Here is a 27,255-nt window from a genome sequence, read left to right on the forward strand (position 1 = left end):
GAGGAGCGAACGACACCGTAAGATGCGAGGGCGTGCGAGGGGATGCGTGCGAGCCAGGAGAGTGGGTATAAGAGGCGAGGCTGGGTAAGTGAAGCTGGTACAACATGCGTGACCGAGGGGTGTCTGTTGAGCGGGTGAGGGATGGAGGGCTAGTGGCATTTCCGCGTTGTGCCGTAGCTGTGCGCACGAAGTGGGTGCCATCAGTTCACGCTCTCTGGTAGAAAGCGAGAGAATCGAACGCCGCGCGAGCCCGCACGCACCGGAAGACCGTCGCCGGGTCAAGGTTGTTCTCATCGTACATATCCTCCCACACCTCCAAGCCCTTCGCCCTTCTAATCCTCTCCACCGTCGAATCCATCAACAACCCTCTCCACTTGCTCCCCACTCCCTGCTGGATATCGCTCGGCCCGTCTTTACGCTGGATAATGAAGGGCGGGTCGACCGAGAAGGAATTGAGCAGTTTGAAGGAGATGAAGGAGGGGAAGGCCGTGTCGACGGCGGTTTGGTAGGCGGTCCAGGGGTTGAGGAGGAGGGAGAGGGCGTGCGAGGCGCCGGCGGAGGAGAGGGCGTAGGCGTGCAGGCAGAGCGGGATCGAGGAGCGGTGCAAGTTTGGATGCAGGTATTGCGGTTCTGCGCCGGCGAGCGTGTGAATTGGACAGGCGTGCAGTGAAGGAAGAAGTGAGAGGGGAACGCACTCAGCAGCTCCTTGCCCCAGCAATGACCCAAGAACGCCGACTCCCAATCTTCCGGTAGTCGCCGCTCTATCCGACTCCACAGCCGCTCCAAATCCCATTCGACATCGACATCGTCCTCGAGCACAAGCGCGCTCCGGTCTCCATTCTCGAGGATCATCTTTATCGCCCTCGTGTGTCCCCAGAACGTCGAGATGACACCCTCATTGACCTGCCTCCCTGCAATTCGCTCGTTCGGGTCCCATAGCGCCGCCGTAACGTTCAGTTGCGGGTCGGAAGGCACGAGTTGGTCGAGCGTGCCCGCTGATGCGTGCGCCTCGAGGTATTCGACCCAGTTTCCGCCGTGCGAGGCGTAGCGCGGGTCGTTGCGTGGTGGGAAGGGTCGAGGGGAGTCGGGAGAGGGAGTTTGGACGAGCCAGTCGTTCCCGATATGCAGGCCGCCGAGTGTCGAGACGTCGACTTTGCGTGCGCGGGCCTGCGAGCGGTCCTCGTCAGCTCGCGCTCCGTAGAAAGGGTTCCCACGCCACGCACCATGATTTCTAACCGCTCTGCCCGCACCTCGACGGCCCTCTCTGCGATCCACCGAATGAACGGCTCTTTCTTGTTCACCGCGTCGACGAAAGTGATCCTCAGCCCGTGCGCTTTCGCCAGTTCCTCCATCTGCTCGCGCCTGTCCTGCCGTGTCGGGAGCGAGAGGACATAGATGTGGTCGAACGTGAGCGTCGGCGAGTGCGTGATCTGCGACGAGGGTGAGGTTGTCCGTTCGAGGTGGTTGCGGTAGCTGAGCGAGTTGGTCGGGTCGCGCAAGAAGACAGTCGGGTTCAGCCTGTCCAGGTGCGAGTCTCCACCGCTGTTCCACCGGTGCACGGTCGACGAGAGGACGACGAGGGCGATCAAGGCGCCGACGAGCGAGTAGGCTGTCCGCTTCGACGAGGTGGTCGACATGGCCCGCTCGAGCGAGTTGGGCGAGTGCCAGAGCAGCAGTGTGCACCCGTCGAGGACAACCAGCACACGCCAGGACAAAGCGAGATCGAAGGCGAGCTGAGCGAGAAGAGGGAGCGTGCAGCGACGCGCAATGGGCGAGGAGAAAGTTGGCCAGCGTTCTGGGCGAGGCATGCTGGGCTCGACAGCGCTCACAACGACGCTCTCAAGGCAGCGGACCGCGTACCGAGACGAGCGAGCGAAAGAGCGAGGCGGGAGAGCCTCTCCTCAACCTGAAACGACGACAAAGGGTTCGAGGGCGAATGAACGTCGAATGCAGCGCGCAGACGACGCGAGACGTCGTCGACTAGACCTCTGGCAAGACCGCGTCCGTCTCCTGAGCCGCCGCGGCGTCGGACTTGCGCTGCGCCTTCTTCTCCTTCCGCCTCGCCGCCTTGGCCGACGTCTCCTCGCCTCCCTTGCCCGCCTTTCCCTTCGCCGGCGACTGCCCACCCTTCTTCGAGCTCGCCGCACCCTTCTTGCCGTCCTTCGCTGCCCCGGCAAGCCCCGTCTCAGCTGCCTTCTTCGCCTCCCTCTCCGCCTTCTTCACCACCGCCTCGGGCACGTTCCCTCCAAACTCGTACGCCAACACGGGTTTGGGAGGAGCAGGGAGACCCTTCTCGCGCGCCTCGTTGCGCGCTTTCTTCCACTCTTGTCGCAGCCGGATCTCGTCTTCGGTCGGCTTGACTTTCTCGATGAACTTCCGCTTGGGAGGCGGGCGCTGTCTGCGGTCGTTCGAGGCTACTCGTCAGTACTTCCTCGATAGCGGACGCGAGAGAGCAAACGAGGACGCACGGCAAGTCTTCTCCATTCTCCAACTTTCTCCGCTTGATCCGCTCATTCTTCTCCCTCTTGGCCTCCCTCCGCCTCTTGTTCTTCTCCTTCTTCTGCAACCGGATCTGCTCGCGGACGGAAGTGCCGGCTGAGGAAGCAGCTGCGACGGCGTCCGGTTTCGAGAACTTGGGTTTCGCTGCGGTAGTGGCGGGAGTCGTGGTAGAGTTTGTGGCGGAGGGTTTCGCGGGAGGGGCGGAAGTCGAAGCGACCGGCGCCGTCGACGCAGGAGCAGCCTTGTCCTCCTCCTTCTTCGCCTTCTTCGCCCCTCCCTCAGCAGTCTGCCGGCTCAACCTCTCAAACACCATCTTGTCGATCTGGCTCGACACCCACCGTGCGTCGGCGTCTGCGTGTTCGGGGGGACAGTCGGGCGAGGAGAGGTGCGCTTTGAAGCGGGCGAGACGGCGGAGGTGGTCCTGCGCGAGTCGAAGCCCGGTTCAGCCAACGCCTGGTTCCAGTGAGAGAGAACAACAGGACGCACCTTCGAAGCGAGATGAACCTCGACCATCCGTCCCTGCTTCAACACCTTGTTCGGGCACACCACACAGACGAGCGGCAACTCCTCCTCCTCGTCCTCCTTTGCCTCCTCATCCGACCCCTTCTCCTCCTCCGACCCATCCTCCTGCTCGGCAATCAAGAACTTGCTCGAGACGATCTGGTTCTCGAGCGCTTCTGTGGCCGTCGGGAAGCCCTTCGGAGGGGGCCTCGGAGCGTCGGGGTCCAATTCCTCCTCGTCCTCATCCCTTGGCAAGAGGTCCTCCTCACTGTCCTCGTCGCTGTCCTCGTCTGACTCGCTCCCAGACTGCTCAGCGACCGACGAGCGGTCCGAGTCGCTCAAGTCGTCGTCTTCGTCCGAGAGGGCTTCCCTCCGCCCGCGCTTCGAGGCGCGCTTCTGTTGCGCCTGGACGTGCTTGTAGACGGTCATATTGGGCTGGCAAGCGGAGTAGAGCAGTGAGAGAGCGTGTGCGAGCGTGTGTGAGGAGGAGGAGAGGTTGATGAGCTTGGAGTTGGGCGAGAAGGAAATGTTGTGCGAGGCGTGAGAGAGAGTTGCGCGTTCCAGACGACGTGAAGGGGTACTGATCAAGCGAGCGTGCCATGTACTACGAGAGAAACGAACGAAGCGCAAACACAGAACAAGCGAAGCGACGAAGCAGGTCTCGACGACCCTCCTTTTCCTCCTACTTCTTCCTCCTAGACCTCCTGAGGGCCTAGAGACTCGGCCCAGCCTCGAGGAAGACGACGATGGCGAGTATGACGGCGCCAATCAAGGCGAAGAGCGAGGTGCAGACGAGTTTGGCGGCGCCGGAGGTCGAGGACGAGGCGAGGTGGACGGTGTCGGACTGAGCGACGGCGGTGGCGGTCGACAACGCGGAGCGAGCGGCGGTCGAGGTCTGCGGAACGACGAAACCAAGCGGGTTAGGGGGGGAAGGAGAAAACGGAGGCGAGCGGAACTCACGACGAGCGGCAAGACGGTGGTTCCGGGCACCGTGGCGACCTTGACAGCGGCGGACGAGTGAGCCTGGTCCCACATGGCTGCAAGCGCGAGAGGACCGTCAGCCCAATCGCGAGGAGAAAAGGGTGGGCGCGAGCGGACGTACACGAAGTCGAGGCGGCGTACGAGCAGGCGGCGTCCCATTGCTGCTGGCCCTTGGCGGCGTCCGCAGGGTTCGACTGTACATGCATCATCCAGACGGAGACCGTCAGTCAGCTCTCGCTTCCTGCCGACCAAGCCCTCGAGGGATCCGCAACGCACGCAAGTCTGATCCCAGCAGCTCTTCAAGGCGCTCGTGAACCCCCCATCCGCGCACCAAGCACGCAACGATCCCGCCTCTCCCGGCTTGATAGCGTCGTACTGCGTGAGGGTGGAGGCGTAGCAGGTCCTGCAGCAGGCGGGGGTGTTGTCGGTTGAGAATTGGGCGTGGGCGAGCGGGGCGAGGAGCAGGGCGAGAGGGATGGAGAAGAGGGGGAGGAGCGAGAGGCGGAGCATGGTGTTCGAGGGGAGAAGGGCTGCGGTGAGGCGAGCGGAGGCAATGAGGAAGGGTCAGTTTGCGGCGGGAGAACGGTTGAGAGGGTCACGCACCGAGTATCAAGGCTGTAAAGTAAGCGTGGGAGGGCGAAGGAGCCGTTGAAGACGGAGCGAGCGAGGTGAGGGAGAAGGAGGAGGGAAAGAGAGGAAGAGCGAAGAGCGACCGTGCGAGTCCCCGCCTCGGCCACGTCACGCGAGCTCCTATCGACGACTGCGTCGCGCGTCGGGTGACATCGCGTCAGGCAGAGTGACTTCGCGCAGGAGAGGAGGCGGAGGGTCCGTTCGCGAGCGAGAGGAGGTCGATGTTGCGGCGGCCAAGCGGGCCAGCGGAGGACCCGGAGCAGCAGATTAACAGCGTAGGCCCTACTCATGCGCAGCGAGAAGTACAGGAAGGCGGAACAAGCGAGGGAGAAGCGAAGAGACCAGGTCTGCGAGAAAGCAAGAAGTGAGCGCGTCCACGGCGGCGAAGGAGCTCAGTCCGAGTGCGCACCTGGTGAAGAGAAGCGTTCTGAGGCGTATCGATACGCTTTCCCAGCCCCGCGCGTCGTCTTCACACCGTCTGTCCCTCATCAATTGTCGAGGAGAAGCGGGTCCGGTAGCGTCGACAATCGCAGCGCGACGCTTGAGAATAGCTGAGAGGAACCTTCAGCACGGTCTTGCATCAGTGAAGCGCCTCACAGCCGACCAGGTCAAGACGGGAAGAGCCTGAGCGAGTCGTCGAGCGCAAAGGAGCGGTTCGCCCTCGTCCACAACCTCGAGTTCTCTTGATACAGCTTCGCCTGGCTCGGCCATCGCTGGTTTGTGCTCCGAACAGGACGGCGACGCTGCTCGAGTACTGCCAAACCCGACTGTTCGCGGCGAGGTGAAGTCGCACTCGTCGTCCTCCTTGACGCGCTGCCACGCTCCGCCGTTCGTTGCCTTGCGCGGTTTCTTGCGGTCGTGCGGACGGAGCGGCTGCCAAGTCGGCTCAGACGCTCTCCACCGGCGACCTCTTCCTCCGAAGCAGCCCCACCTCGACCTCGCGCTGCTTGCCTCTCACTGTCCTCGCTTGGCGCATCGCAGGGCTCACAGACACGCGCACGCTGCTACCATGGCCCCACAGTCGACGCTCGACATCCAGGCCGCCCGCCAGCGCGCCTCGTTCGACCCTCATGTTCTCCACCGCGTCCTCCTCGCTGGCTCAAAGGATCCCGACATGCGCAAACGCGTCGCGCAGCTCATCTCGTCCAACCCTGCTTTCGACAAGACCTCCAAATCGTACCTCTCGCGCCCGAAGCAGATCGAGCGCGGGTTGAAGGCCGCGAGAGACCTCTTCCAGGCCGTCGACGAGCACGATTTGGACTACATCGAGTATCTCGAGGCACTCGTTTCGCTCATCGACGATCCCATCGGCCTCAATCTGCACGAGATCGCCTTCACGCCGGTCATTCAGGCCCAGGGATCGGACGAGCAGCAGGCTGAGTGGCTTCCGCTTTGTTACAACCACGCCATCATCGGGTGCTACCTCCAGGTACGCCGCGTATCTGCTCCTCGATTAGCGCAGAAGCTTACAAACTCTGCACTTGGGTACAGACGGAACTCGGACATGGTTCGAACGTCCAGCGTGAGTTTCCTCCTGCCCCTCCCTACGCTTGTGTCTCGCTGACCAGTCCTCCGTGTCGCAGAGCTCGAGACGACTGCAACGTACGACCCGAAGAAGGACGAGTTTGTCATCCACTCGCCGACGATCAGCGCGACCAAGTGGTCCGTCCGGCATTTCTCCCCCCCCCCTTCGCCGCCAAGTCGGGCTGACCTTCTTCTCGCGACCAGGTGGATCGGCGCTCTCGGCATCTTGAGCACGCACGGTGTCATCCAGGCGAGGCTGTTCATCGGGGGCAAGGACTACGGACCGCACCTCTTCATCGTGCAGCGTATGTCTCTTTTCCCCTTCACATTGCGTCCCACAACTCGCCACTGATCCTCTCCGTCTCATTCACCATGCGCAGTTCGCTCAATGAAAGACCACTCCCTCCTCCCGGGCATCGAAGCAGGCGAGATCGGCCCCAAAGTGCACGGCGCCATGTCAGCGCTCGACAACGGCTGGGCGCGCTTCAACAACGTCCGCATCCCGCGCAAACAGATGCTGTCGAGGTTTGCGCAGGTTGAGCCGAGGAATGGGGGGACGTATGTCAAGCCGCTGCATTCAAAGGTGCGTTCCGTTGGAGTTCCTGCGTCTCGATGCTACGTGCTGACCATGGGACGACCGATGCAGCTCTCGTACGGCGGCATGATCTTCATTCGGAGTCAGATGATCGGGAACCTGAGCTGGCGTCTCGCAAAAGGTTCGTCTCGCTCCCCTCCTCCCGGCATCCCTCGCTCACAGCCTCTCGCGCAGCCGTCACCATCTCGATTCGTTACCTGCACATGCGCCGGCAATTTGCAGACCCCGAACTCAAGCCGGGCGAGGAGCAGCACGGCGTCGAGAGGCAGGTCATCTCGTATCCTGCGGTCTACATGCGCGTGATCCCGCAGCTCGTCAACACCATCGTCTTCATGACCGCTGGAAAGGACATGGTGCGCAGTTTTGTCCCTCGAGGTCGAACTGAGCTGACGTTGCGCCCCCCGCAGGCCAACCTCTACCACGCCATGTCCGCCGAACTCGCCGGCGGCAACACCAACCTCCTCGCCGAGACGCACGCTGTCTCGTCCGGTCTCAAGACATACGTCTCGAGCGCCGTCGTTGAAGGGTGCGAGACCGTCCGTCGCGCGATGGGCGGCCACGGCTTCCTTGCCTCGACGGGCGTCGGGAGGATCTACGCGACTGAGCTGCCGAGCGCGACGTACGAGGGCGACAACTATATCCTCAACTTGCAGGTCGCGAGGGCGGCACTGAAGTCCTTCAAGGCTTTCGTCGGGTCGACGTCGTCGAATCCGAAAGACGCACTCAAGAACCTCACTGCTTCGTCCGCCTACCTCGCCTCTCTCGCACCTCCTCCCAAGCTCCCTCTCTCCGCGCCGACCTCTGTCAAAGACTGGCAATCCCTCCCCCTCCTCCAGCGCCTGCTCGACCTCCGCGCGGCCCTCACAGTCGGACGTCTCGCTTCGCTCCTCGCGTCCGGCCGCAAGTTCGGCGAGATGTCGTGGGAATGCGTGCAGGTTAGCGAGGCGGTTGCTGAGGCGTTCTTGGCGGGCAGGATGGTCGAGGCGATCGGGAAGGGCGGGCTGTTGACCGACGGAGCGGGAGAGAGGGAGAAGGCTGTCCTCGAGAAGGTAGTCACCTTCGTACGTTCGCTCTCTCTCTCTCTCTACGTCAATCTTCGTACTCACGAGTTCGACGCCGCGCAGTTCCTCCTGCACCGCGTCTCGCACGCCCTCCCCTCCCTCCTCGAATTCGGCATCCTCGCGCCCTCTCCTCCCCTCTCGCTTTCCTCCTCGACTCCGCTCAAGCAAGACGCGCCACTCGAGCAGCTCCGTCTCTCGCTTGACGGCGTCGCGAGAGAGTTGTTGCCGGAGTTGGTTGGGTTGACGGATGCGTTTGGGTTCTCGGACTGGGAGTTGGACACCACAGTGCGTTCTCCTTGTGATAGTCGCACAGAGTTGCGGAACTGACGCCCCCGCGCACAGGTCGGCAACCACGACGGCGCAGCGTACGAGCGGATGCTCGAGAAGGCCAAAGCGGACGAGGAGCAGAACATCGGATCCAAGGCCGAGCAGGAGCGGATGTATCGCGAGTATATCCGACCTATCCTCGAGCGAGGGAGGAAGCTCACGGGCGGAGGGGGCGACGCGAAGCTGTAGAAGAACCTTGGGCTAGAGATGCAGAACGGAATATTACGGGTATACCCACGAACCGGAATTGCTAGTCGATAAGTACGAGCCTCTACTACCTTACTCACGTCTGACCAGGTCCAGGCGTTCCATTGCACGTCCAGCTCGAGTCGCGCTTGCCAGGCGAACCGACGGATTGGTATGGCGATAGGCCGAGGCAGTCGGCCATCGAGACGAGAGTCCAGCCTTTCTGGCGGAGCATGGGGATGACGGCGGGCATGACGGTCTTGATGGTCGACTCGTAGGTCTGCACGAAGTCCCGTCAGATCCGGAGGGAAGAAAAGCGGGAGGGGAAGCGCGAGCTCGCCTCGTGGTTGAGCGCAATAACGGGCGAGCCGGTCTTGATCTTCTTGTAAGCCGCAATCGACTGGCTGGCCGACTTGCCTACCGAGTCGCCGCTGTCAAAGTACCAATTGACGACTGCTCGTCCTCCTCCTTGTCAGACTTCTCGCTCGCATCGTCTCAAGCTCACTCCGACGCACCGGTGTATCCTCGCTGCTGCAACACCTTAAGCGCCGCACTGTTGTACGACCCGTAAGGAGGTCGGAAGAAACGCGGTTTGATGCCGAGGATCTTCATGAGCGCCGTTTCGACGAGGTCGAGCTGCTTGTTCAGCTGGGCGGGCGTGATTTTGGCGATGTCGACGTCTGCGTCACCAAGAATTCAGTCACTTGGCGCACGAGAAGTGCAGGAAAGCGGGGAGCATTCTCAACGGAGATTGAGAGCGGAAGTTCGGCAACACATCAACGACAACTTACGACCCCAGGTATGCGACCCAATGACATGCCCAGCCTTGTAACGCTTGATCAAGTCGTCCACCCTCGCCGGCGAGTAGATACAGTCCCAGTTGTACCCGTTGACGAAGAATGTCCCGCGCCCGCCGTTCGATTCGAGCAATGATGCGACTGAGCCGCCATAGAGAGCTGTTTTGTGCCTCAACGACGTCAGCTGGAGTAGTCAGGATGAAGGAGAGGGAGTAAACGCACGCCCGTCGTCGAAAGTCAACGCAAACTGTCCCGACTTCTTACACTTCGTCTGCACGCTCACCGCCCTCGCCTCGATCTCTCCCCTTTCCACCAGCGTCGAAGACGTCAAGTTCGCTACCGCTTGGTCGAAGTCGAAGTCGGAGGAGGACAAGCGCGCAGGGACCGCGAGAGCAGGGATAGCGGCGGAGGAGAGGAGCAAAGCGAGCGTCGTGAGGCGGACCATCGTCGCTGCGTCGTCTCTAAGGTCAAGTAGCAGCCAAAGAGCGTTCGATGGAGCGGAAGGAGGAGCACGGGACGTCCCCTTCCTCCCTTCGTCCACCGTGTTTCCGCTCGATTGACCTCGACGAGAGGATCGAGACCGGTCAATCTATGGCGGTCCATGGACGCCGTGGACGACGCGATGGAACATGCTATTCTCGTTGACCGCGTTCGCGAGGATAGGAGCGAGGATGGAAAGGAGAGAGCAAGGAGGAGGAGCGAGGGGAAGAGGTTGACCTTCCTAAGCTCGCGGAAGGACGAACGCCGCAGGCCGTCTTGACAGGCTTCGTTGCAGTTGCGAAGCCTTGAGACAACGTGATCCGCTTAAGTCGAGTCCATCTAGCTCACAGCAAGCCGGGAGGTGGACGTAGGACGAGGAAAGGCGGGTCCAGCGATCTGAAAGCCTTGCGGCTCGTCGTCGTGGCCCGTCCTGCTGACGCCGATGAGTTATGGCTGAAGGCAGGTGAGTGAGATGCGTCAGCGTGGTCGCCAGGACGCTGCGCAGACAGCGGACGCACCGGGGAACTCTGCTCTCGGGTCGTTTTCCGCTTCCCCTTCGCTCCATCTCAGCGTACTCCCATCCCCACCACCTGCCCTAGCATCGTCCATACCATCAACAGTACCATCACTCGCAACATCGAAGCACGGGATGATGCGGCGGAAGAAGACGAGATGGTATTGTCGAACGAGGCCGAGACTGTTGGACCTGTCGTATTCGAGGGTAGTGTCGAGGCGTAGAGCTGCGAGGGATGCGACGAAAACTGGTATCAGTACCGCGCTGCGGCAGGCAGCGGGATTGAAGCCTTCCGCCGTCACTCACCTCGACCCTCCTGTAATACGCATTCCCGCCCTTCGAATCCCAGCTCGCATCGCTGCCACCGAAGAAACTACTGAACAACACATTCGTAATCGAGACGTTGGGGTTTGTGCGGTATGCGATTCCCGTGTGTAAGAGCGAGAGGGAGGAGTTGGAGTAGAGTGCGAGGAGGCCGTTTGCGAGCGGTGGAGTGGAGAGGGAGATGAGTTGATGGATGGTCGTCCAGCTGCGAGAACGCGTACCGTGTCAATCAGGCGCGGAGACAAGAGGGAAGGTAGACGCACTCGCCCCGAGCGAACTTGAACGACCCGCGCGAGAGACTCGTCCCGTAATCTGCGTCGCACAGCACGTCTGCCTGCGCACAGAAGCCGTCGTACGTCGGTATGTACGCGTAGACTGAGCGTGACATCGACGGGACCCTAATCAGTCGCCGCCGTCATCGGGGGAAGAGGGGGACGGAAAGGGCCAAGCGAAAGACGCACCTTCGCCCGCTCCGCCCGTGCGCCACATCAACCTCGCGCTCCAGCAATCGTGCAGGTGATTTCCACCCGTACATAGCCCTTTGGCAGATGGTGACGAGCCGTACAGTCCGGGGAGCTTGCCGCCTTTCACAAAGTCAAACGAGGAGTCGAAGGCGACCTACTCATGCATTCCGAGGTCAGAGATGCCGAGAGTCTAGGAAAGGAAAGCGAGCACACCTCGTATTTGAGCAACGCAGTCTGCACCCTCGCGTTCTTCTGAAACGCCGCAAACGAGAACTGCGCTCCGTCTCTCGATCCTTCCGGGTAGGCGAGGCGTAGGACTGCTTTGGAGTTGCTCGAGTCGAAGGGGTCGGGTACCCATGCGAGGTTGGCGAGGCCGGAGATGGAGGAGGTCGCGGTGGAAGAGGAGGTGAGAGCCCAGGATGAGGAGAGCAGGGATTGGACGAGCGAGGGGTCGGCGGTTGCGGCAGTGGATGGAGGGTCGGAGGAGGACCAGGATGGCTGGAGAGAGAAGAGCGACGCGAGCGAGGCGGACGAGGCGATGGTCGAAGGGAGGGACAGCTGGGTCGCCGACATCGTCACGGCGACTTGCAGCGCGATGCAGTCGATTCGTGTGGCCAGGCTGAGGAGCAGAAGAGCAGTTTAGGCCAGCCAGGCGGGTGCCGTCGCGCCCTTGTTCGCTCGGAGAAGGTGTGAGCGTGCGGGACGAGTACTTGGCGCGGGACGACGGGGACAAGCCTGAGCGGTGCAGAGTGAGCAGGACAATGCAGCGAGTGCGACGTTCTGCTCTACGAAGGGCGTGCGAGTGGGCAAACGCTGCGAGAACGACGTCCACCAGCCAACGCGCGCAGACGCCAACGCGTCGCGCCGCTCTTCAACCTCGTCCTCACGCTCACACAGCTTACTCGGCTCGTACGAGCACATTCAGAACATGCGCATCCCACTCACACCCTCGCCCGCCTTTCTCGCACAACTCGCCGACCCCTCGTCGACTCCCAGCCCCTCCGACCCTCCGCTCATCTGGATCGACTCGCAGCCGTTCCTCCTCGAGCTGCAGGGCATACTCGAGCCGCCAGCCGATGAGAAAGGGGCTGGTGAGGCGGGAGACGCGGCGGGAGCGAGTATGGAGGGCGTCAGGGTCGGGAAAGTCGACTTGGCGGATCCGGTGAGTCGCGCCGTCCTCTCTCTTGCGTTCGTTTGGACTTTGCAGTCTCGACAAATGCTGGTAGATTGTGACGGATACCTCACAAACAGCCTTCCACCCGCTCGCAGAAGAAACCGGTCCTCCGAATCGCGCACCACCGCCTCGAAGGCAAAGTCGAGAAACTGCTCACGCCCTACGCCCTCCTCCGCACCACTCGCTCGTCCTCCTCCGCCCCCACCCGCGACGACGACGACGACACCGATCCGCGCTCAACAAAGCGTCGCAAACTCTGCCCTACTCTTTCCTCTCCCTCCCAGCCCCTCTCCTCCTCCTCCAGCAGCGACCAACCACAAATATCCCTCGCCGCGCTAATAACTCACAAACTAGTCTTCTCGCGCCGCCCCGAGCCCTTGATCGATGTCTCGTCCGAAGCGGATCCTGGGTTCGGAGAGAGGAAGAGGGAGGCGTTGGAGAGTTGGGGCAAGAGGGGGGCTGGAGGGGCGGGGGCGAAGAGGGGAGGTGGAGGGGGATTGGGTGGGTTCTTTGGGAAATCGGCGACGGGGACGAAGGGAAAGGAGAAGGAGAAGGCTGGGACGAGTGCGCCGGAGACGGGGAAGGATGCTGGGGCAGGGTCAGCGTAGTGGAGCAGAGTGACCTATGAAGCGGAGCTTACTCGACTGAGCAAGCGAAAAACGAGCGAAGTACGCTTCGCTCGATGCAGAGGACCACTCGCCAGTATCTCCCAGCTCTTCTCTCGTCTCCTTCGTCGAGGCTGAACGAGCGACGCAACACCTGTATCACTGCTCAGCTCCGAACAATCTCGATAACCGCGCTACGATGCCTTGTCCTGGCCCACTACTCTGCTCGTCCGCCTCAAGCCTACGGAAAGACTCGAAGCTGGTCAGCCTAGCTAACCTTGCCCGAGAACGAATACCAGTGCACCTATCTCCAATAGCCTCCCTCGTCTCCCTCCACAAATCCCTCTTGGCCCAGCCCTTCCCTCCCTCGCCTCTCTCCAGCGCTCTCTCCGGCCTTTCCCTCCAACTTTCCCACCGCCTCCACCCCTCTCCTCCCTCGCCTTCCACTACGCCAACCACCTTGAGCGCGAGTCGAACCCAGAGTCGCGCTGAGCGTGTGTCGTGCGATAGGACGCAGGTCTTGAATGCCGGAAGGAGGAAGAGGGAGGTGCAGAGTGGCGAGAGGGAGAGGAGGTCGAGGAGGTCGAGTGCGCGGGAGACGTGTCGGAGGATGAGTGTTGGGTCTTGCGAAAGTGGGCGGAAGAAGGAACGGGGAAGGGAGTCGAGGATCGTCCGTAGTTCGGCTCGAAGGGCCTCTTCCTCCCCTCCCTCCCGCTGACACGCCTCACAAGCACACTCGAAACCCCACCCTTTCTCCAACCTCTCCCTCCTCTCGTCCTTTCCAAGTCGCACCAACTCCCCAGGCGGCAAATAACTACTCCTCACCTCCTCACCCTCCTCAACCCTCCTCACAACCCTCACTTCCATCCGTCCCCGCGAAGCGACGAAAGAAGTCTTGACGTTTGGCGCGCAAGAGTGGTTGATGCGGGATGTGAGGCGGAAGAGGCCGTATTTCCCACCGTGGGTATCGAGAGCGAAGGCGTTGGTGTCGAAGATGCCTTTCTCTGCCTCGGCTTCGTCCGGGAAGGCGTTCGCCAGGCTCCAGAAGGCGGTACGCGTTTCGTCCGTCGAACAGGAGAGGGTGGCGCGCAAGTCCCGCCAGGACGAGCAGGTGAGGAGTGGTGGTTCGGAAAAGAGGAGGGTGCCGGGTTCGAGAGGGCGGGTGGCGAAGAGGCCGAGCGAGGGGGTGGTCGAAGAAGATGTTGAGGGCGAGGATGCGAGGACGAGGGAGGGCGTGAGCTGGACGGAGGAACGCGGAAGGGAGGAAGTCGAGGAGGGGAGAGTCGAGCGGGAGGAGGGAGAAGATCGGCTGGATGAGGTGGAAGTCGAGACGATTGAGGACGTTGTGGGCTGCCGGTGGAGTACCTGTCAGCAAGAATGACACAGGCAAGGCATGAACAGGAACTCACCTCGAGCGGGTCAAGTCGAGGCACGCTCATCCCGCTCATCTCGCCCTCCGCAGAAACAGTTGCCCGGCGAAGTTCAGTCTCACACAGAACGTCCAGAGCGCGCGCAAGCAGTCGGCGAGTCCAGCGGAGCGCAAAAGGCGGCGTCAGACGTTGCTCGAGTTGGTCGGGATGTGGGGAGTTGAGGAAGAGTTGTTGAGGGGCGGGAGAAGGCGCTGGGCGTCGTGAGCGACGATAGTGGTCGACTGGGGCTCAGAGAGTCAGCAGCCCGGAGTAGCCCGGAGTAGCCAGGCTGCGAAGGAGCGAGGCGAGGAGGTCCGAAGTCGAGGTTCTTGGCGCAAAGGGCCTGATCGCCCTCCCCCTGTCTCCTCGTCGACGAGAGCAACGAAATACTCGATACAACAATCACAGAGACTGCTGGGCGTGCGTACGGATGCGAGAGAGAGAGAGAGGCTGGTCAAATGAGCTCGACGTCGCCTGCTTCGAGAAGGGCGCGGACGGTGCTGTAGCGGCACATGTGCTGCGAGCCGGACATGAAGGTGATGACTTCGCCGCTGTCAAGCGCATTCACAAGGGGTCAGTGAGTAGTGAGAGAGAGGAGGAGCGGCGGGACGTACTCGGGGAGGACGACGGGCGGACAGTCTTTTCGCGCTCGGAGGAAGACGGGTTTCGAAAAGTCGGGTGTTGGCACTGCAAGCCAGCGGGTCAGCCATCGTCCAGATAGAAGAAAGCATTGTCTGCTCACTCGGCGGAGGTTGTCGAGTGACCTGCTCGGGCATGGCGTCCATCGCTGACGCGTCTTGGTATGCCTTGACGAGGCGGACGTAGCTGCGCGGCGCAACAAACGGGTCAGGGCCCGTTGCGGGGATGCGAGAATGTGTACGTACCCCTGAGCATGCGCAATCTCGTTCGCGTATAGCCGCTCATGCGCGTCCGGCTGCGAAAGGTAGTACTCGGCGCACTGTTCGAGCTGTCGAATCGGCAAAGTCAGCGCCGCATGCCGCCGTTCGCATACATACTCGCACACACCTTCCATATCCGTTCGCGTGTGTACATCTTGAGGGCGTGCGCGACCCGCATGTTCTCCACTGCGACGATGCTCGCTGCCGTGTAGAAGGATTCGTCCTGGCCCGCCGTGGACTGCGCCTTCCGAACGAGCTCGCGCTGTGAGAGAGACTGTCAGCAAGTGCTTCAGTGGTGGAAAGAGAGCGGCACTCACCCGCCGCGCGAGGTCCTTGACCACCTTCTCGACGAGCTCGCTCGGAAAGCGGAGGAGTTCCGGTGCGCCCATCTCGTTCTGCCACGCCCGCAGTAGCCGCTGCACGTTCCTGGCCTTGTCCCTGCCGCTGCCCTCACCCAGGATATCCTCGAGAGACGGGCTGTCCCCTCTCGAACTCTCCCACCCTCGCACCGAACTGCCCGCCGCCGCACCCGTCACGCTCGACACGCGGCCCGCCGTCCTGCTCCCAGTGCCCACCGAGCTCCCTCTGTCCTCCCTGACCGGCGCAGGCCCGCCGAGCGGCGAGAGGTCGCGTCCAAAGTCGAGCGAGTCGTCTCCTCCTGCGACGGCGGCGGTGGTCGACTGGTACGACTCGGGGAGGTCGTCGTCGTCGTCATCGAAGAAGCCTCCTCGCGCCTGTGCTTTGCTCATGGCGGCCTGTCGTCCTGGTTGCGAGAGTGTGAGCGCGAGGAGGACGCGACGCTCGACTTCATCAGTTTCGGAGGCGTCGACCCTTGTACTCGCTCAAAGTGCTGCTCAACCGCCTTCGCAGGGCTCACTGACACCGCAGACACGCTTACGAGGACGCACACCACCGCCCTGGCCTTGTACCGTGATCCGACGAGTGCCGCTCGCTCCGCACTCGCCTCCTCGTCCACGACAACCTCTCCGACGGCTTGCCTCGACTCGTACGGCGCAAAGTGACTCCATTCTCGCACCATTCGACTCGTACAATCCGTGCAAACCCTTGTCCGAAGGCGTGCTCGACCCCAGCCCTCCGCTGATCCCGCCCGACCCCGCACATTCGACCAGGCAGAGCTTTTTTTCTCAAGCCCCGGCCTGCTGGCGTGCTTGCCTCTCCTTCTGCTCCTTCGTCCTGCTCTGCACACTTTCTCACTGAGTTGCACCCGCCCCGCCCCAGCTGCTGAGCCACCACCTTGGACTCTCGGCGCCTGAGCTCCGTTCATCCCGAGGAACGCTCCGGCTTGCTTCAAGCGCACCCTCATCTGCAGCTCATCACTCGTCGACCTCGTTCGCACTCTCGACACTAAGTTACCAGGGCGTCCAGTCAAGCCGCCTACGCCCTTCGCCACTTCACCACTCCCTCTCTTCCTCAGCCACTTCCCTTCGCCTCCTTCGTCGGCCTCACCATGTCCCCCTCCTCGCCCGTGATCGACCACACTCCCTCCATCCCTCCCGCCCCAGCTGCCTTTCCAGGCGACCACAAGAGCGACATCGAGAAAGCCAGCCCAGACGGGTCGGTCCTCCATGGCGCGGCGGTCGATGGGGTCATCAACCCGGAGAAGGGGGGGCATGCGAATCTCGCGCGGACGTTGAGTCGGTACCACATCACGTTCATTGGCTTCAGCTCAGGAATCGGAACCGGTGCGTTTACTTTCTCGCGTTCGAGGAGGAGGGAGGAGGCCTTGTCGAGGTTCTCCCGCTTGGAGCTCTGTAGCTGACACTTAACCCTCTTTCTCAGGTCTGTTCATCGGTGCGGGAAGTGCTTACGCGAAGAGCGGACCCGCTGGACTTCTCCTGTACGTCTCGCTGAGTATCTACACCTCTCGCTTCTCGACTCCACGCCATTCGTTACGCACCGCTCTCAATCGGCACCAAAGCTGACGCTATACTTATCCAACAGCGCATACTCGATTGTCGGCACGGTTCTCTGGTCGATCATGCAGTCCATCGCTGAGTACGCACTTCAGTCGCTGCTCTCTCAGCTTGCTGTCGGACTCACAGCGCCTGTCTACTTCAACAGACTTGCGACACTGATACCCACCGCTGGTTCCTTCCCTCACTGGGCGAACCGGTTCATCGACCCCGCCGTCGGCTTCTCACTCGGTAACTTACTTCCCTCCGTCCTTTCTCCCGCTTCTGCCGCGTACTGACGCTCTCTTCTCTGTTCTACTAAGCGCTCTCGTACGGCTACTGCGTGAGTGTCGAAGCTTTCCGGGTCTCGCTGCGTTGCGCGACTGACAACCCTCCCTCGACGCAGTACACCATCGCCATCGCCTCCGAGGTCTCCGCCGCGGCTATCATCGTCTCGTACTGGACCGACATCACACCAGCAGTTGTCATCTCCGTCGGTCTCGCCCTCATCATCGCGATCAACCTCATGCCCGTCCGAGTCTACGGCGAGACGGAGGTCTTTACCGCCATCGTCAAGATCCTGTGCTTCCTCGGCATCATCATCGTCTCGCTCGTTATTACTCTCGGCGGAGCGCCGAATCACAAGCGAACGGGCTTCCACTACTGGAATGAACCCGGACCTTGGACGAACTACAACGGTGCGTTCGGCTGGCTCTCCCACTTCCCTCTGACGCTTCCTCGTGCGCTCCAACGTGCGAGCTACTAGTACAGAAGTACTGACTCACATGCTGCACCCCTCAACCCGCCTTACCGCCTCACAACACTCCTTTCCTTCCCAAAACTCAGGCATTACCGGTCCTAAGGGCCACTTCCTCGGCATGTTGAGTGCTCTAGTCAACGCTAGCTTCTCATACATTGGCGTGGAAGTGGTTGTGATTGCAGCAAGCGAGGCGCAGAACCCGCACCGGAGCATCCCCAAGGCTGCGGACCGCGTTACCTGGCGAATCGGCTTCTTCTGTGCGTTCTTCCACTCTTTTCGCCTTATCGTGACTCGTAGCTGACGCATTGATGCCCTGTGCGCCCCCCTTTACACCTCGCAGACGTGTACGTTGTCCCCCTTCGCTCGCCGACGCTCGACCTTTCCCAAGTTCGCCGCCTCATGTCCTGACTCTCTTCCTTCGGCAGTCTCGGCTCGATCCTCATGGGCATGGTCGTCGACCCGCGCAACCCGGACCTCGTCTCGGGCGCCGGCAACGCGAACGCGTCGCCATGGACCATCGCGATGAAGGCAGCCGGCATCAACGTCCTCCCGAGCATCGTCAACGCCTGCGTCCTCGTCTCGGCGTGGTCAGCAGGTAGTTCGTACTGCTGGGTCGGCAGCCGCATGATTGTCTCGATGGCGGCCGACAAGCACCTCCCATCCGTCTTTGGCCGCACCAACAAGTACGGCACGCCCTACGTCGCCGTCCTCACCTCCTTCGCCTTCGGGCCCCTCGCGTACCTCTCGCTTGGCTCGGGAGGCGCCAGTCAGGCGTTCGCGTGGCTCCAGTGAGTTCCACGCTCGACGAGTCGAAGGACGACCTTCTCATCCTTTCCTCCCGCAGAAACCTTTCCACCGTCGCCGGCCTCATCGCCTGGGCCACGCTCTGCTTCGCATACATCCGCTTCTACCGCGCCTGCAAGGTGCAGGGCGTCGACCGTTCCTCCTTCCCTTGGAAGGGTCGCTGGCAGCCGTTCACCGCCTGGTACGGCTTCGTCGGGTCGGTGATCATCACGCTCGTCTCGGGCTTCTCCGTTTTCCTCAAGGGCAACTGGAACGCCAATGATTTTATCGCGTCCTACATCGGCATCCCCATCTTTATCGTTCCCATCCTGCTGTGGAAGCTCTTCAAGGGCACTCGGGTGTGTCTGAGCGTCTCCTCGCTATCCTGCGCAGTAGACTGATGATTATGGCGCTCATGCAGTTCGTCCGCGCGCGCGACATGGACCTCTGGTCCGGCCGGCTCGACTCCTCGAAGCTTCCCGTCCCTCGCGAACCCCGCAACGTCTGGGAACGCTTCGTCAACTGGCTCTTCTAGACGTGCGCCCTCTCTAGATCTCCCCTAGACTCGCTTTAGGCGGTTCTCCTCGGTGGTGTTCTCGGTTTTCGCTCTCCAACAGAGTGTCGTTGTACAATACTTCGCATTTCTAGCTTCTTTTGACATCCAACTGTCAAGTCTTTCTACACGTCTCGCGTTGCGTCTATCAAGCGAGGAGAGGCCGACCGAGCTAGGAAAGAACCGACCTCCGCTCCGCCCGTCCCTTCTTCTCCTCTCCGCGTCTATTCCTCCTTCTCCATCCGCATCCTTCTTCGACCCCCTCGTCTCCCTCGCTCGCGTCGCCTGGTCCGTCCCCCCCTTGCCCGTCCAGACCCCTCGCCCTCCTTTCAAGTCGCACTGCCAACCTCTCGCCAGCTCCGCCGCGGTCCTGTCATCCCCTCCTCTCTCGCCAAGGACATCTCCCTCGCCTCGTCTCCTTCCTATCGAGCGAGAGACGCAAGGAACTTGAGGAGCCGGGACGTTGAGAAAGGAGGAAGCGAAGAATCCAGTCGTGCGGGTGGAGGACGAGACGGAGGCGAGCGAGAAACGGTGTTCGAAAGAAGGTGAAGGTATCTGGAGGCGCGTGAGGCCGTGAGTGGAGAGAGTGACGCGAGCGAGGACAGCCAATGCGGAAGAAGCTGGTGAGGTGGGGAGAAGGTCGAGGCCTTCGGGCGAAGTCGAGGATGCGAGACGCGTGCGAGCGAGCGGTGCCGCGAGAATGTGCGGTGTTGGGTCGGGAGGGTATCGAGAGCGGGAGCGTTCGAGCGAGCGAGCGAGCGAAGATCCAGCCACCACCCTCACCCTCCTCATCCTCCCTGCCTCCCCTTCCTCCGCTCGCTAATCACCCTCCACCGCCATCCGCTCTCCCTCCACGTCCTCCGCGCGCGCCTCGCTCATCTCCCGCCCTCAACTACGTCAAACACTTCTTACCCTCCTCCCGCACCCTTTATGTGCCCGCACGCAAGCCTTTCATCGACGGGAACGGAGGAGGTCGAGAAGTCGTCGACGACGAGAAAGACGGAGAGGCGAAGAAGCGGACAGGATCGAGGTGGTGGTGAGGCGAGAGAGGACGCGGGAGGGGCGAGAGAAGCGCGCGAGCGAAGTATGCGAGGTCCGGAAAGCCGTTGTACGACGAGGGGAGAGGCGCAGGGAAGTCGAGTCGGTAGTGTGTGGTCGAGAGAGAAAGAGACGCGTGCGATTCAGAGTCGGCGCACGACGAGGACCTGAGAGGACGTCGAGTAAAGAGCCAGCTCCGCCATCGGCCTTCCTTCTGCACCTCCGTCCTCGCTCTTCACTTTCCCCCGGCCCACCGACCTAAGTCGCACTAGTCCTCTCATCCCCCTCCCTCCTCCCAACTCTTCCTCCCAACACCCTCTCCCCCTTTCCCGCTCCTCCCTCCTCCTCCTCATGAATCCTCACCGCCTCCCTCACAATCTCACTCCACGTCATCTGTCCCTCCGCGCTTCTCTCAAACCCAACTTCTTCCTCCCCTGGTCCCGGAGGCGCAGCGCTAATCGCGGTTTCGAGCACGATATCCGCCGTCAACCCCGTTACTGCGCTCGGTGTGACGAGTGGATGGGGGTGGGAGAAAGAGTGGAGGCGGTAGGGAAGGGAGAGGAGCCAGGTGAAGTCTTGAGAGGAATGTTGGAGGAACTCGGTGCCGGGCGGAGGGCGGGAGCGAGTTTGGTGCGGATTGGACTTGTCGGAGGAAGGAGGGTCGCGCATGAGGAAGCTCCTGAGCGGAAGATGGAACACCGCATCTACTTCGTCCTCGTTCACCCTTAGCGTCTCATCCAACCACTTGTCCGCGCTCGAGGGCGGTTCGAGCAAGAGGTACACGACGGGGAGGACGACGAGAAGTGTGCGGGATGTGAAGGCTGGGAGGGTGGTGAGGTAGAGGAGGTGTGGGGGCGTCCCTTCTGTCGACGACGAGGAGGAGGATGGGCAGGTTGAGGGGAAGGAAGGGACGGAAGAGCGAGGAGGGAGGGGGAGACCAATCTCTTCGTTTGCTTCCCTCAGCTGTGGAGCGCACGCGGAAGTCAGCCTCGCCCTTCGCTTCGCTCAGGCTCGACGCGCCACGCACCGCAGTCCACACTCCCCCCTCTCCGTCTCCCTCCTCCCATCTCCCGCCAGGCAACGCCGTCTCGCCCGGATGACTCCTCAGCTTCTTCGAGCGCGTCGTGAGGGTCACGCTGAGTTCGCCTCGCGGGTTCAGGTGGAGGAGGAGGAGGACGGCGGCGAGTTTGGGTTTGGGGTACCTGCGCCGGGTCGCTCGTTAGCAGGAGTAAGGAAAGTCAGGAAGGAGAGAGAGGGGGGAGGGACGCACTCGATGGTAGCAGCCGGAGCGCGGTACGAAGTGAGTCGACGCAGCTCGTCTTTCGTGCGGTCTGTCGCGTCTGCTAGCGTCGTGCGCAGGGCCTCTTCGAGCGAGGAGAGGTTCACGTCGTTCGTCGGCGCTGGCTGTGCGCTGGTTGCGGGCGTTGGGAGGGGTGCGAGTGCCGTCATCGAGTCCAGCGAGTCCAGCGGGTGGTCGTGCGAGGGAGAGGCACAGGGAGAGCGAGCGGTCCAGTCCAGTCCAAGTCCAGCCAAGGCAGTCACAACAGCCCAGTCGTCGCTCGTCAGCGCGAGGCGAGTGAGTGAGGGTGGTGGGTGGTGTTGCGCGAGGAGATGCGCGGGTTCACTGCAAGGCTTGCCGTCGTCGTCGTTTGTTCGTTGGCGGGGTTCGCATCGTTCTCTCTCTCGCTTCATCCTCCTCACTCGTCGCTGTCCTCCTGCTTGCACTGCTCCCTCGATGGCAGTTCTCGCTGGCTGGCTGGCCCTCGCATGTTTGCTCCTGACTGGCCTCTGTCCCGGGCTTGACTCCTGCCCATCTTTTCACGCTCAGGCAAGAAGAAGCCGGACCTCTGCTCTCGCTCGACTCTTGCTTCCCCGCCCAGTTTGCACTCTCGCTTGCACTCATTATCCTTTGCAGTACACTCGCCCCAACAGCAGCAGCACGCACGGTGAGCTCGCAGTCCCTCCACTCGGACGGCCATCCCGGCGCGCGACCGCGGCACCCAGTCGTGTGAGGCTGCCGCACCCCTTCGCACCCCTCGTGAAGCCCTCGCACGCACCTGGGACGCCCTACAAGCACCCCAGCATCCCAAGCCGAACACCCACTGACCACCCGAGCGACGCGCAGTCACAGACACACGATCCCGCTCGCCCCATCCCCTCGCCCGGAACGCTCTCTTCCTTCATCCCCCCCAACTCTCTCTTTCTCTCTCTCCTCTCACTGAGCGTGCCCACCATTCAGTCCGCCACACGCCTCACCTCGCACGCAGCCAGCCCCGCGCTCCGCTCGCTCGTCGCCCGTCGCTCGCTCCATCCCGCCGCCGCGCCCGCTATCCCCGCCCGCCGCTCCTCCTCCTCCCTCACCATGCCCGCACACTTTGCCCCCTCCCAGCCCCTCCAAGGCGGCCCCTCTCCCTCCCAACTCGGACCAAAAGAACTCCTCATCGAGCGCGCCCTCACCCGCCTCCGCTCGATCCCGAACGATTTGGAGAAATATACCTTCCTCGCTGGATTGAGGGGGAGGAACCCGGATGTGTTTTATGGATTGGTTGGGGGGAACATGAAGGAGTGTTGCGTGAGTTTGAGCGAGGTTTCGAGTGCATTTCCGGGCGGAGTGGAGGAGAGATGGCGCGGGGTGGGCGGAAGCCGGGCTTTTCCGAGCGAGCGAGCGTCGTGTGAGGAGTGTACGGGGTTGGGGTACCCTGCGAAGGCGAGCGGGATCCGCGCGCGAGGGCGGGCGCCCGGGGAGGAGGAGCGGGCGAGATTTCGAGCGGACTTGCAGTTCGCGGTGGCTTCTTTCCTCGACGCCTTTCTCGCACGACCAGTCTCTCACAGCCTCGAGAACGACGATAACTGACGCTCTCACCACTCCCGCCTTCCCTTGCGAACCCACAGCCGATCATCTAGTGCGTAACCCGCTCCCGTCTTCCTCCCTCCCGTTCCCCCTCGCTAACCTCCCGGCGCGCGCAGCACCCCCGTCATCGGTCTCGCATGCCAAAACTGGTCCCTGATCCACCCTCCCCCGCCCGAATCAGACCCAACCATCGACGCCCTCTACCTCTCCTACTCGGACCTCCCGAACCTCCCCCAACTCATCGGCGGACTCAAGACTCGTCTCCCGCACGACCAGATGCAGATCAGTGTCGTCACTGATGGGTCGCGCGTGCTTGGACTTGGAGATTTGGGCGTCGGAGGGATGGGAATCTCGCAGGGTAAACTCAGTCTGTACGTCGCAGCAGGCGGAGTGAACCCGAAAGCTACCCTGCCCATCGCCATCGATTTCGGAACCGACAACGAGACGTTGCTTGCGGATCCGCTTTATGTCGGACAGAGGATCAGGAGGTTGTCGCAGGAAAAGTGCCTCGAATTTATGGAGGTGTTTATGAGGTGTATGCATGAGACGTTCCCGAATATGGTGCGTCGCGACGTCCACTCCTTACTCTCTCTTCCTCGGACTGACGCTCGCCTCGCCTCGCCCGCGCACCCGCAGGTCATCCAACACGAAGACTGGCAGACTCCGCTCGCGTTCCCGCTCTTGCACAAGAACCGCGACTTGTATCCGTGCTTCAACGGTGCGTTCCCCTCTCTTCCCTCTTCCTGAACTCGGCTGACGCCGCCCCCCTCGCACTCGTGCTCGCAGACGACATCCAAGGCACCGGCGCCGTAGTCCTCGCCGGCGCGATCCGCGCCTTCCACCTGAACGGCGTCGCGCTCAAGGACCAGAAGATCCTCTTCTTCGGCGCGGGGTCGTCGGGCGTTGGGGTCGCCGAGACGATCTGCAAGTACTTTGAGCTGCAGGGGATGAGCGAGGACGAGGCCAAGAGCAAGTTTTGGCTCGTGGATTCCAAGGTGCGTCGCGCGCTTCCTCCTCCCTCTCAAGCCTCGAGCAAAGCTGATGAAGGAGTTACATGGGCAGGGCCTCGTCGCGCACAACCGAGGCGACACCCTCCCCTCGCACAAGAAGTACCTCGCGCGCTCCGAGCCCGACGCGCCGAAGCTCCGCACGCTCAAGGAGGTCGTCGAGCATGTCCAGCCGACTGCGCTGCTGGGGTTGTCGACTGTCGGTGGGACGTTCACGAAGGAGAGTGAGTGCCGACCGCTTTCCCTCCGCTCGCCTCGGGAGAGTGCGTGGCTGACGGGTGGGTAACGCGGCACAGTTCTCGAGGCGATGGCAACCTACAACAAGCGCCCGATCGTCTTTGCGCTCTCGAACCCCGTCGCCCAAGCCGAATGCACTTTCGAAGAAGCGGTCGAAGGGACAGACGGGCGCGTCTTGTATGCGAGCGGGAGCCCGTTCGACCCGGTCGAGTACAAGGGCAAGAGGTATGAACCGGGTCAGGGGAACAATATGGTCCGTCCCGCGTTGTCACTTCTTGCGTGTGTGGATGGGTGGCTGACATGAGATCGACGCGAGCAGTACATCTTCCCCGGCCTCGGAATCGGAGCGATCCTCGCGCGCGTCTCCAAGGTTCGTCCCCTCCCCGCTCTCTCTCTCTCCCTCTCGCTTCGCAGCTGACTCGCCGGCACCCACAGATCCCCGAAGAACTCGTCCATGCTTCGGCGCAGGGTCTCGCCGACTCGCTCACGCCCGAGGAGACGGCTCGCCACCTCCTTTACCCGGACATCGAGCGCGTGCGTACCCCTCTCTCCCTCCTCCTCTCCTTGCCGCGCGCGCACTCGCTTGACGCTCGTATCGTACACATGCCAGATCCGCGAAGTCTCGATCAAGATCGCCGTGACCGTCATCCAAGCCGCGCAAAAGCTCGGGGTCGACCGCAACGAGGAGCTGCGCGGCAAGTCGAGTGCCGAGATTGAAGCGTACGTCAGGAAGGGGATGTATCATCCGCTTTTGGAGGCGGAGCAGCAGGCGCAGTAGACGCCTAGGCGGTGATGGTGCGAAAAAGGGACGCGAGAAAATCGTCCCGCTACACTCACTCTCCTTTCGGTTCTTTTCTCCTCCTCGTCTCCGTCTTTTCTTGTCGTAGATACAGTTCCGTTCTTACAGACGTTCGGAAGAACTCGCGTGGCGCACTCTCCAGGACTTGCGGAGGCGGTCGAGAGAGGCTTCCGCTCGCTTGCGTCTACGTCTGCATCGCTTCTACCGCTATCGACGGCCACCACGATTCGGGCTGCCAGACACCCGCGCCGAGCATCGCGTTCGGATCCATCGTCGTCTGCGCCGCTCCCGTCGACGAGCCTGACGAGCCCGGACCGCCGTCTTGCGGCGAGCCTGTATTCGACAGGAAGGCGAAGAGCGAGAGCGGGTCGGCGTGTCTGAACGAGGTCGTGGCGAGATGTTCTGCCGCAGCGATGTTTTCGAGTCGGGCGATGAGCGCGTCGCTTGAGGGGTTGGTGAAGCAGAAACCGACTTTGAGAAGTGCGCCGGCGAGTCTGTTTAGGTGCTCGTCGAGATCAGCTTGACGTGCAGGAAAGGGAGGAGGTGAGGGAACGCACGTCTGGCAGATCCCGCCTAGCCTTTCACCCAAACCTCCTGCCCGTCCCGCCTCGACTTCCTCAACCAAGAACTCTGCCCACTGATGGATTAGACGAGGCTGGAGGTGCGTCCAGAAGGTGATGTGAGGCGTGCGGTCGAGGGCGGCGAGGATCGAGTCGAGGGCTGAGAACGCGTATTCGCGCGATTGCGAGAGGTGGAGGTGTAGTCGCTGTTGCTCGAAGCGCTGGAAGGTTGTCGCTTCTCCTCCGAGTCCGACAGCAAGCGAGACGCGCCGCTGCAGCTCGCGGTACAAAGCGAGAGCAGGCGAAGTCCATTGGACGGCGACAAAGAAGCGGATGTGTCGGAGAGCTTGTCGACGAGAGAAGGGGACGCGGCGCATCATGCTCGATTCGGAGGTGCGGTCGTCGTCGAGGAGGCGATCTGTGAGCGCAAGAAAGAGGGAGGCGATCGTGCTGAGTTGCTCTATGTCGGTGAAGGCGCGGAGGAGGGCAGATTCGTCGAGAGACGCTTGTCGAGCGTGTACTGTTGCCAGTGTAATCAGCGATGCCGCGTCTCGAGACGGTGAACGGCCGCTCACAGCCCGTGATCTCCTCGTGGACTCGAGCAGCCGTATCGAGGCCTAACTTGACAGCTATGTGAGGCAGTCGTCAGTTAATTTGTCTGCGGCAATGAAAGTTCCAAGACGCACGCGTAGCAGCGTCGGGCCAAACTCCAGTATTGAGCGGTTGATCAAGTCCGGCTCGCAAAGATGCTTCGAGGGCGACAGGATCTTGGGCGACCAACTTCACCAGCAAAGCGACGTCTCGACTCGATCTATATGGGTGACAGGTGAGCAACTCATTGGGAGGCGAGCGAAGCGAACGAACAGGCAGACTTCTCCCAAGTTTGCGAGGTTGTCGGTTCCCTGCGCGCACGCACGTCGTGTCAGCGCCGCCGACGTCTTGGGCCGATGCCTCGAGCTGCACGACGTACGAGATTGAAAGCCCAGATTGTGTCGTCGGACCAAGACGCGCTGTTCAGCGGCTGCGTCCAGCGCAGGCGGCGGATGTGCGAGAGATAGGCGGCGTGCCAGGGCCGAGGAGTATGACGGTCGGTAGCTAGAGCGAAGAATGTCAGCGCATAGCGCTTGGACGAAAAGGAGACCGCAAACGCACCTTCAACCGCTTCGAGGTAGTCCAGCAGCCAGCACGAAGCCGCGTTCGCGAAGCTGGGATCGACATCGACACCCAGAGCCCTCGCCCTCCGCTTTGCTTCGCTCTTGAGCGCAAGGTAGGCGTTTGACCGACTTTGACCGAGGGTGCGCAGATCGGGACCGAGCGACTCGACGTCCGCGAGAGTCTGTACGTTTCCTGCATGATTGGCGAGGATAGCGGGATCGATCGAGAGCAGTGACCCCATCGCCATAGCGCACAGCGCAAGTACGGCGAGTTGGGGAGCGAGCAGGTCGATGTCGCCATTCGCGTCGCGAAGAGCGGAGGAGACGTCGCATGCTCGTACACATGGGTGGGCGAGGCGCGGACCGGCGTCTGTGCGAGGCTCAAGGGTCAGTGCTTCGTCAGACAAGAGGAAAGCGAGCACGAACTGTCGAACAGGCTCAAAGCGAGCTTCGAGGTGAGCGAGAAAGGCAGACGGTCGCGCCAACCCTGGTTGCTCTCCATCAGCGGGATATGCGTTCGGGGAAGGGATGTCTCGGTTGACGCCTGCGAGTTTATAGCGGCGGACGAGCCGCTGGTCGAGGGGACCCGAAGAAGCGGAGCAGGCGAGAGAGCAGAATTTGCGACCGACG

The 27,255-nt window shown here is 62.0% G+C and overlaps 13 protein-coding genes across 13 annotated transcripts; 4 read left to right on the plus strand and 9 right to left on the minus strand.

Annotated features, from left to right (window-relative positions):
- Positions 1-149: 149 nt before the first annotated feature.
- RHTO_03784 (uncharacterized protein) lies at positions 150-1,637 on the minus strand (the record flags this gene model as incomplete). Its single annotated transcript, XM_016417453.1, has 4 exons — positions 150-177; positions 261-630; positions 696-1,167; positions 1,224-1,637. The coding sequence occupies 4 exons, from the start codon at positions 1,635-1,637 to the stop codon at positions 150-152; spliced, it is 1,284 nt and encodes a 427-aa protein (XP_016271105.1).
- Positions 1,638-1,980: 343 nt separating this feature from the next.
- RHTO_03785 (uncharacterized protein) lies at positions 1,981-3,429 on the minus strand (the record flags this gene model as incomplete). Its single annotated transcript, XM_016417454.1, has 3 exons — positions 1,981-2,398; positions 2,469-2,920; positions 2,986-3,429. The coding sequence occupies 3 exons, from the start codon at positions 3,427-3,429 to the stop codon at positions 1,981-1,983; spliced, it is 1,314 nt and encodes a 437-aa protein (XP_016271106.1).
- A 283-nt stretch (positions 3,430-3,712) lies between these two features.
- On the minus strand, positions 3,713-5,322 carry RHTO_03786 (uncharacterized protein; the record flags this gene model as incomplete). The annotated part of the gene is made up of 8 exons (XM_016417455.1): positions 3,713-3,895; positions 3,961-4,037; positions 4,103-4,175; positions 4,313-4,511; positions 4,585-4,741; positions 4,918-4,958; positions 5,021-5,173; positions 5,216-5,322. The coding sequence occupies 8 exons, from the start codon at positions 5,320-5,322 to the stop codon at positions 3,713-3,715; spliced, it is 990 nt and encodes a 329-aa protein (XP_016271107.1).
- Positions 5,323-5,620: 298 nt separating this feature from the next.
- Positions 5,621-8,307, plus strand: RHTO_03787 (acyl-CoA oxidase; the record flags this gene model as incomplete). Its single annotated transcript, XM_016417456.1, has 10 exons — positions 5,621-6,040; positions 6,103-6,133; positions 6,195-6,273; positions 6,340-6,440; positions 6,516-6,718; positions 6,782-6,851; positions 6,905-7,083; positions 7,138-7,791; positions 7,855-8,076; positions 8,134-8,307. 10 exons carry the CDS (start codon positions 5,621-5,623, stop codon positions 8,305-8,307), a joined length of 2,133 nt encoding a protein of 710 aa, XP_016271108.1.
- Positions 8,308-8,401: 94 nt separating this feature from the next.
- On the minus strand, positions 8,402-9,546 carry RHTO_03788 (Carbohydrate esterase family 4 protein; the record flags this gene model as incomplete). Its single annotated transcript, XM_016417457.1, has 5 exons — positions 8,402-8,584; positions 8,666-8,757; positions 8,820-8,984; positions 9,096-9,260; positions 9,324-9,546. The coding sequence occupies 5 exons, from the start codon at positions 9,544-9,546 to the stop codon at positions 8,402-8,404; spliced, it is 828 nt and encodes a 275-aa protein (XP_016271109.1).
- Positions 9,547-10,147: 601 nt separating this feature from the next.
- RHTO_03789 (polysaccharide lyase family 14 protein) lies at positions 10,148-11,456 on the minus strand (the record flags this gene model as incomplete). The annotated part of the gene is made up of 5 exons (XM_016417458.1): positions 10,148-10,321; positions 10,402-10,624; positions 10,683-10,794; positions 10,881-11,037; positions 11,097-11,456. The coding sequence occupies 5 exons, from the start codon at positions 11,454-11,456 to the stop codon at positions 10,148-10,150; spliced, it is 1,026 nt and encodes a 341-aa protein (XP_016271110.1).
- Positions 11,457-11,811: 355 nt separating this feature from the next.
- RHTO_03790 (protein of Chromosome transmission fidelity protein 8 family) lies at positions 11,812-12,665 on the plus strand (the record flags this gene model as incomplete). The annotated part of the gene is made up of 2 exons (XM_016417459.1): positions 11,812-12,045; positions 12,135-12,665. 2 exons carry the CDS (start codon positions 11,812-11,814, stop codon positions 12,663-12,665), a joined length of 765 nt encoding a protein of 254 aa, XP_016271111.1.
- Positions 12,666-12,821: 156 nt separating this feature from the next.
- RHTO_03791 (set domain containing protein) lies at positions 12,822-14,110 on the minus strand (the record flags this gene model as incomplete). Its single annotated transcript, XM_016417460.1, has 3 exons — positions 12,822-12,903; positions 12,967-14,012; positions 14,072-14,110. 3 exons carry the CDS (start codon positions 14,108-14,110, stop codon positions 12,822-12,824), a joined length of 1,167 nt encoding a protein of 388 aa, XP_016271112.1.
- A 415-nt stretch (positions 14,111-14,525) lies between these two features.
- Positions 14,526-15,719, minus strand: RHTO_03792 (DNA replication complex GINS protein SLD5; the record flags this gene model as incomplete). The annotated part of the gene is made up of 6 exons (XM_016417461.1): positions 14,526-14,622; positions 14,686-14,758; positions 14,814-14,896; positions 14,956-15,038; positions 15,098-15,232; positions 15,288-15,719. The coding sequence occupies 6 exons, from the start codon at positions 15,717-15,719 to the stop codon at positions 14,526-14,528; spliced, it is 903 nt and encodes a 300-aa protein (XP_016271113.1).
- A 719-nt stretch (positions 15,720-16,438) lies between these two features.
- Positions 16,439-18,961, plus strand: RHTO_03793 (amino acid transmembrane transporter; the record flags this gene model as incomplete). The annotated part of the gene is made up of 10 exons (XM_016417462.1): positions 16,439-16,673; positions 16,771-16,828; positions 16,933-16,986; positions 17,053-17,135; positions 17,207-17,226; positions 17,290-17,581; positions 17,730-17,904; positions 18,069-18,431; positions 18,488-18,785; positions 18,848-18,961. The coding sequence occupies 10 exons, from the start codon at positions 16,439-16,441 to the stop codon at positions 18,959-18,961; spliced, it is 1,692 nt and encodes a 563-aa protein (XP_016271114.1).
- Positions 18,962-20,275: 1,314 nt separating this feature from the next.
- RHTO_03794 (NUDIX hydrolase domain containing protein) lies at positions 20,276-21,466 on the minus strand (the record flags this gene model as incomplete). Its single annotated transcript, XM_016417463.1, has 3 exons — positions 20,276-20,980; positions 21,045-21,219; positions 21,288-21,466. 3 exons carry the CDS (start codon positions 21,464-21,466, stop codon positions 20,276-20,278), a joined length of 1,059 nt encoding a protein of 352 aa, XP_016271115.1.
- A 913-nt stretch (positions 21,467-22,379) lies between these two features.
- Positions 22,380-24,890, plus strand: RHTO_03795 (malic enzyme; the record flags this gene model as incomplete). The annotated part of the gene is made up of 10 exons (XM_016417464.1): positions 22,380-22,589; positions 22,910-22,920; positions 22,985-23,429; positions 23,505-23,586; positions 23,655-23,863; positions 23,931-24,099; positions 24,172-24,365; positions 24,432-24,482; positions 24,548-24,646; positions 24,723-24,890. The coding sequence occupies 10 exons, from the start codon at positions 22,380-22,382 to the stop codon at positions 24,888-24,890; spliced, it is 1,638 nt and encodes a 545-aa protein (XP_016271116.1).
- Positions 24,891-25,095: 205 nt separating this feature from the next.
- Positions 25,096-27,127, minus strand: RHTO_03796 (phosphoribosylglycinamide synthetase; the record flags this gene model as incomplete). Its single annotated transcript, XM_016417465.1, has 8 exons — positions 25,096-25,405; positions 25,469-25,991; positions 26,047-26,100; positions 26,158-26,282; positions 26,336-26,373; positions 26,442-26,566; positions 26,624-26,995; positions 27,052-27,127. The coding sequence occupies 8 exons, from the start codon at positions 27,125-27,127 to the stop codon at positions 25,096-25,098; spliced, it is 1,623 nt and encodes a 540-aa protein (XP_016271117.1).
- Positions 27,128-27,255: the final 128 nt, after the last annotated feature.

The sequence above is a fragment of the Rhodotorula toruloides genome (genome assembly GCF_000320785.1).
Source record: "Rhodotorula toruloides NP11 unplaced genomic scaffold Scaffold23, whole genome shotgun sequence".
In the NCBI taxonomy this organism is placed as follows: domain Eukaryota; kingdom Fungi; phylum Basidiomycota; class Microbotryomycetes; order Sporidiobolales; family Sporidiobolaceae; genus Rhodotorula; species Rhodotorula toruloides.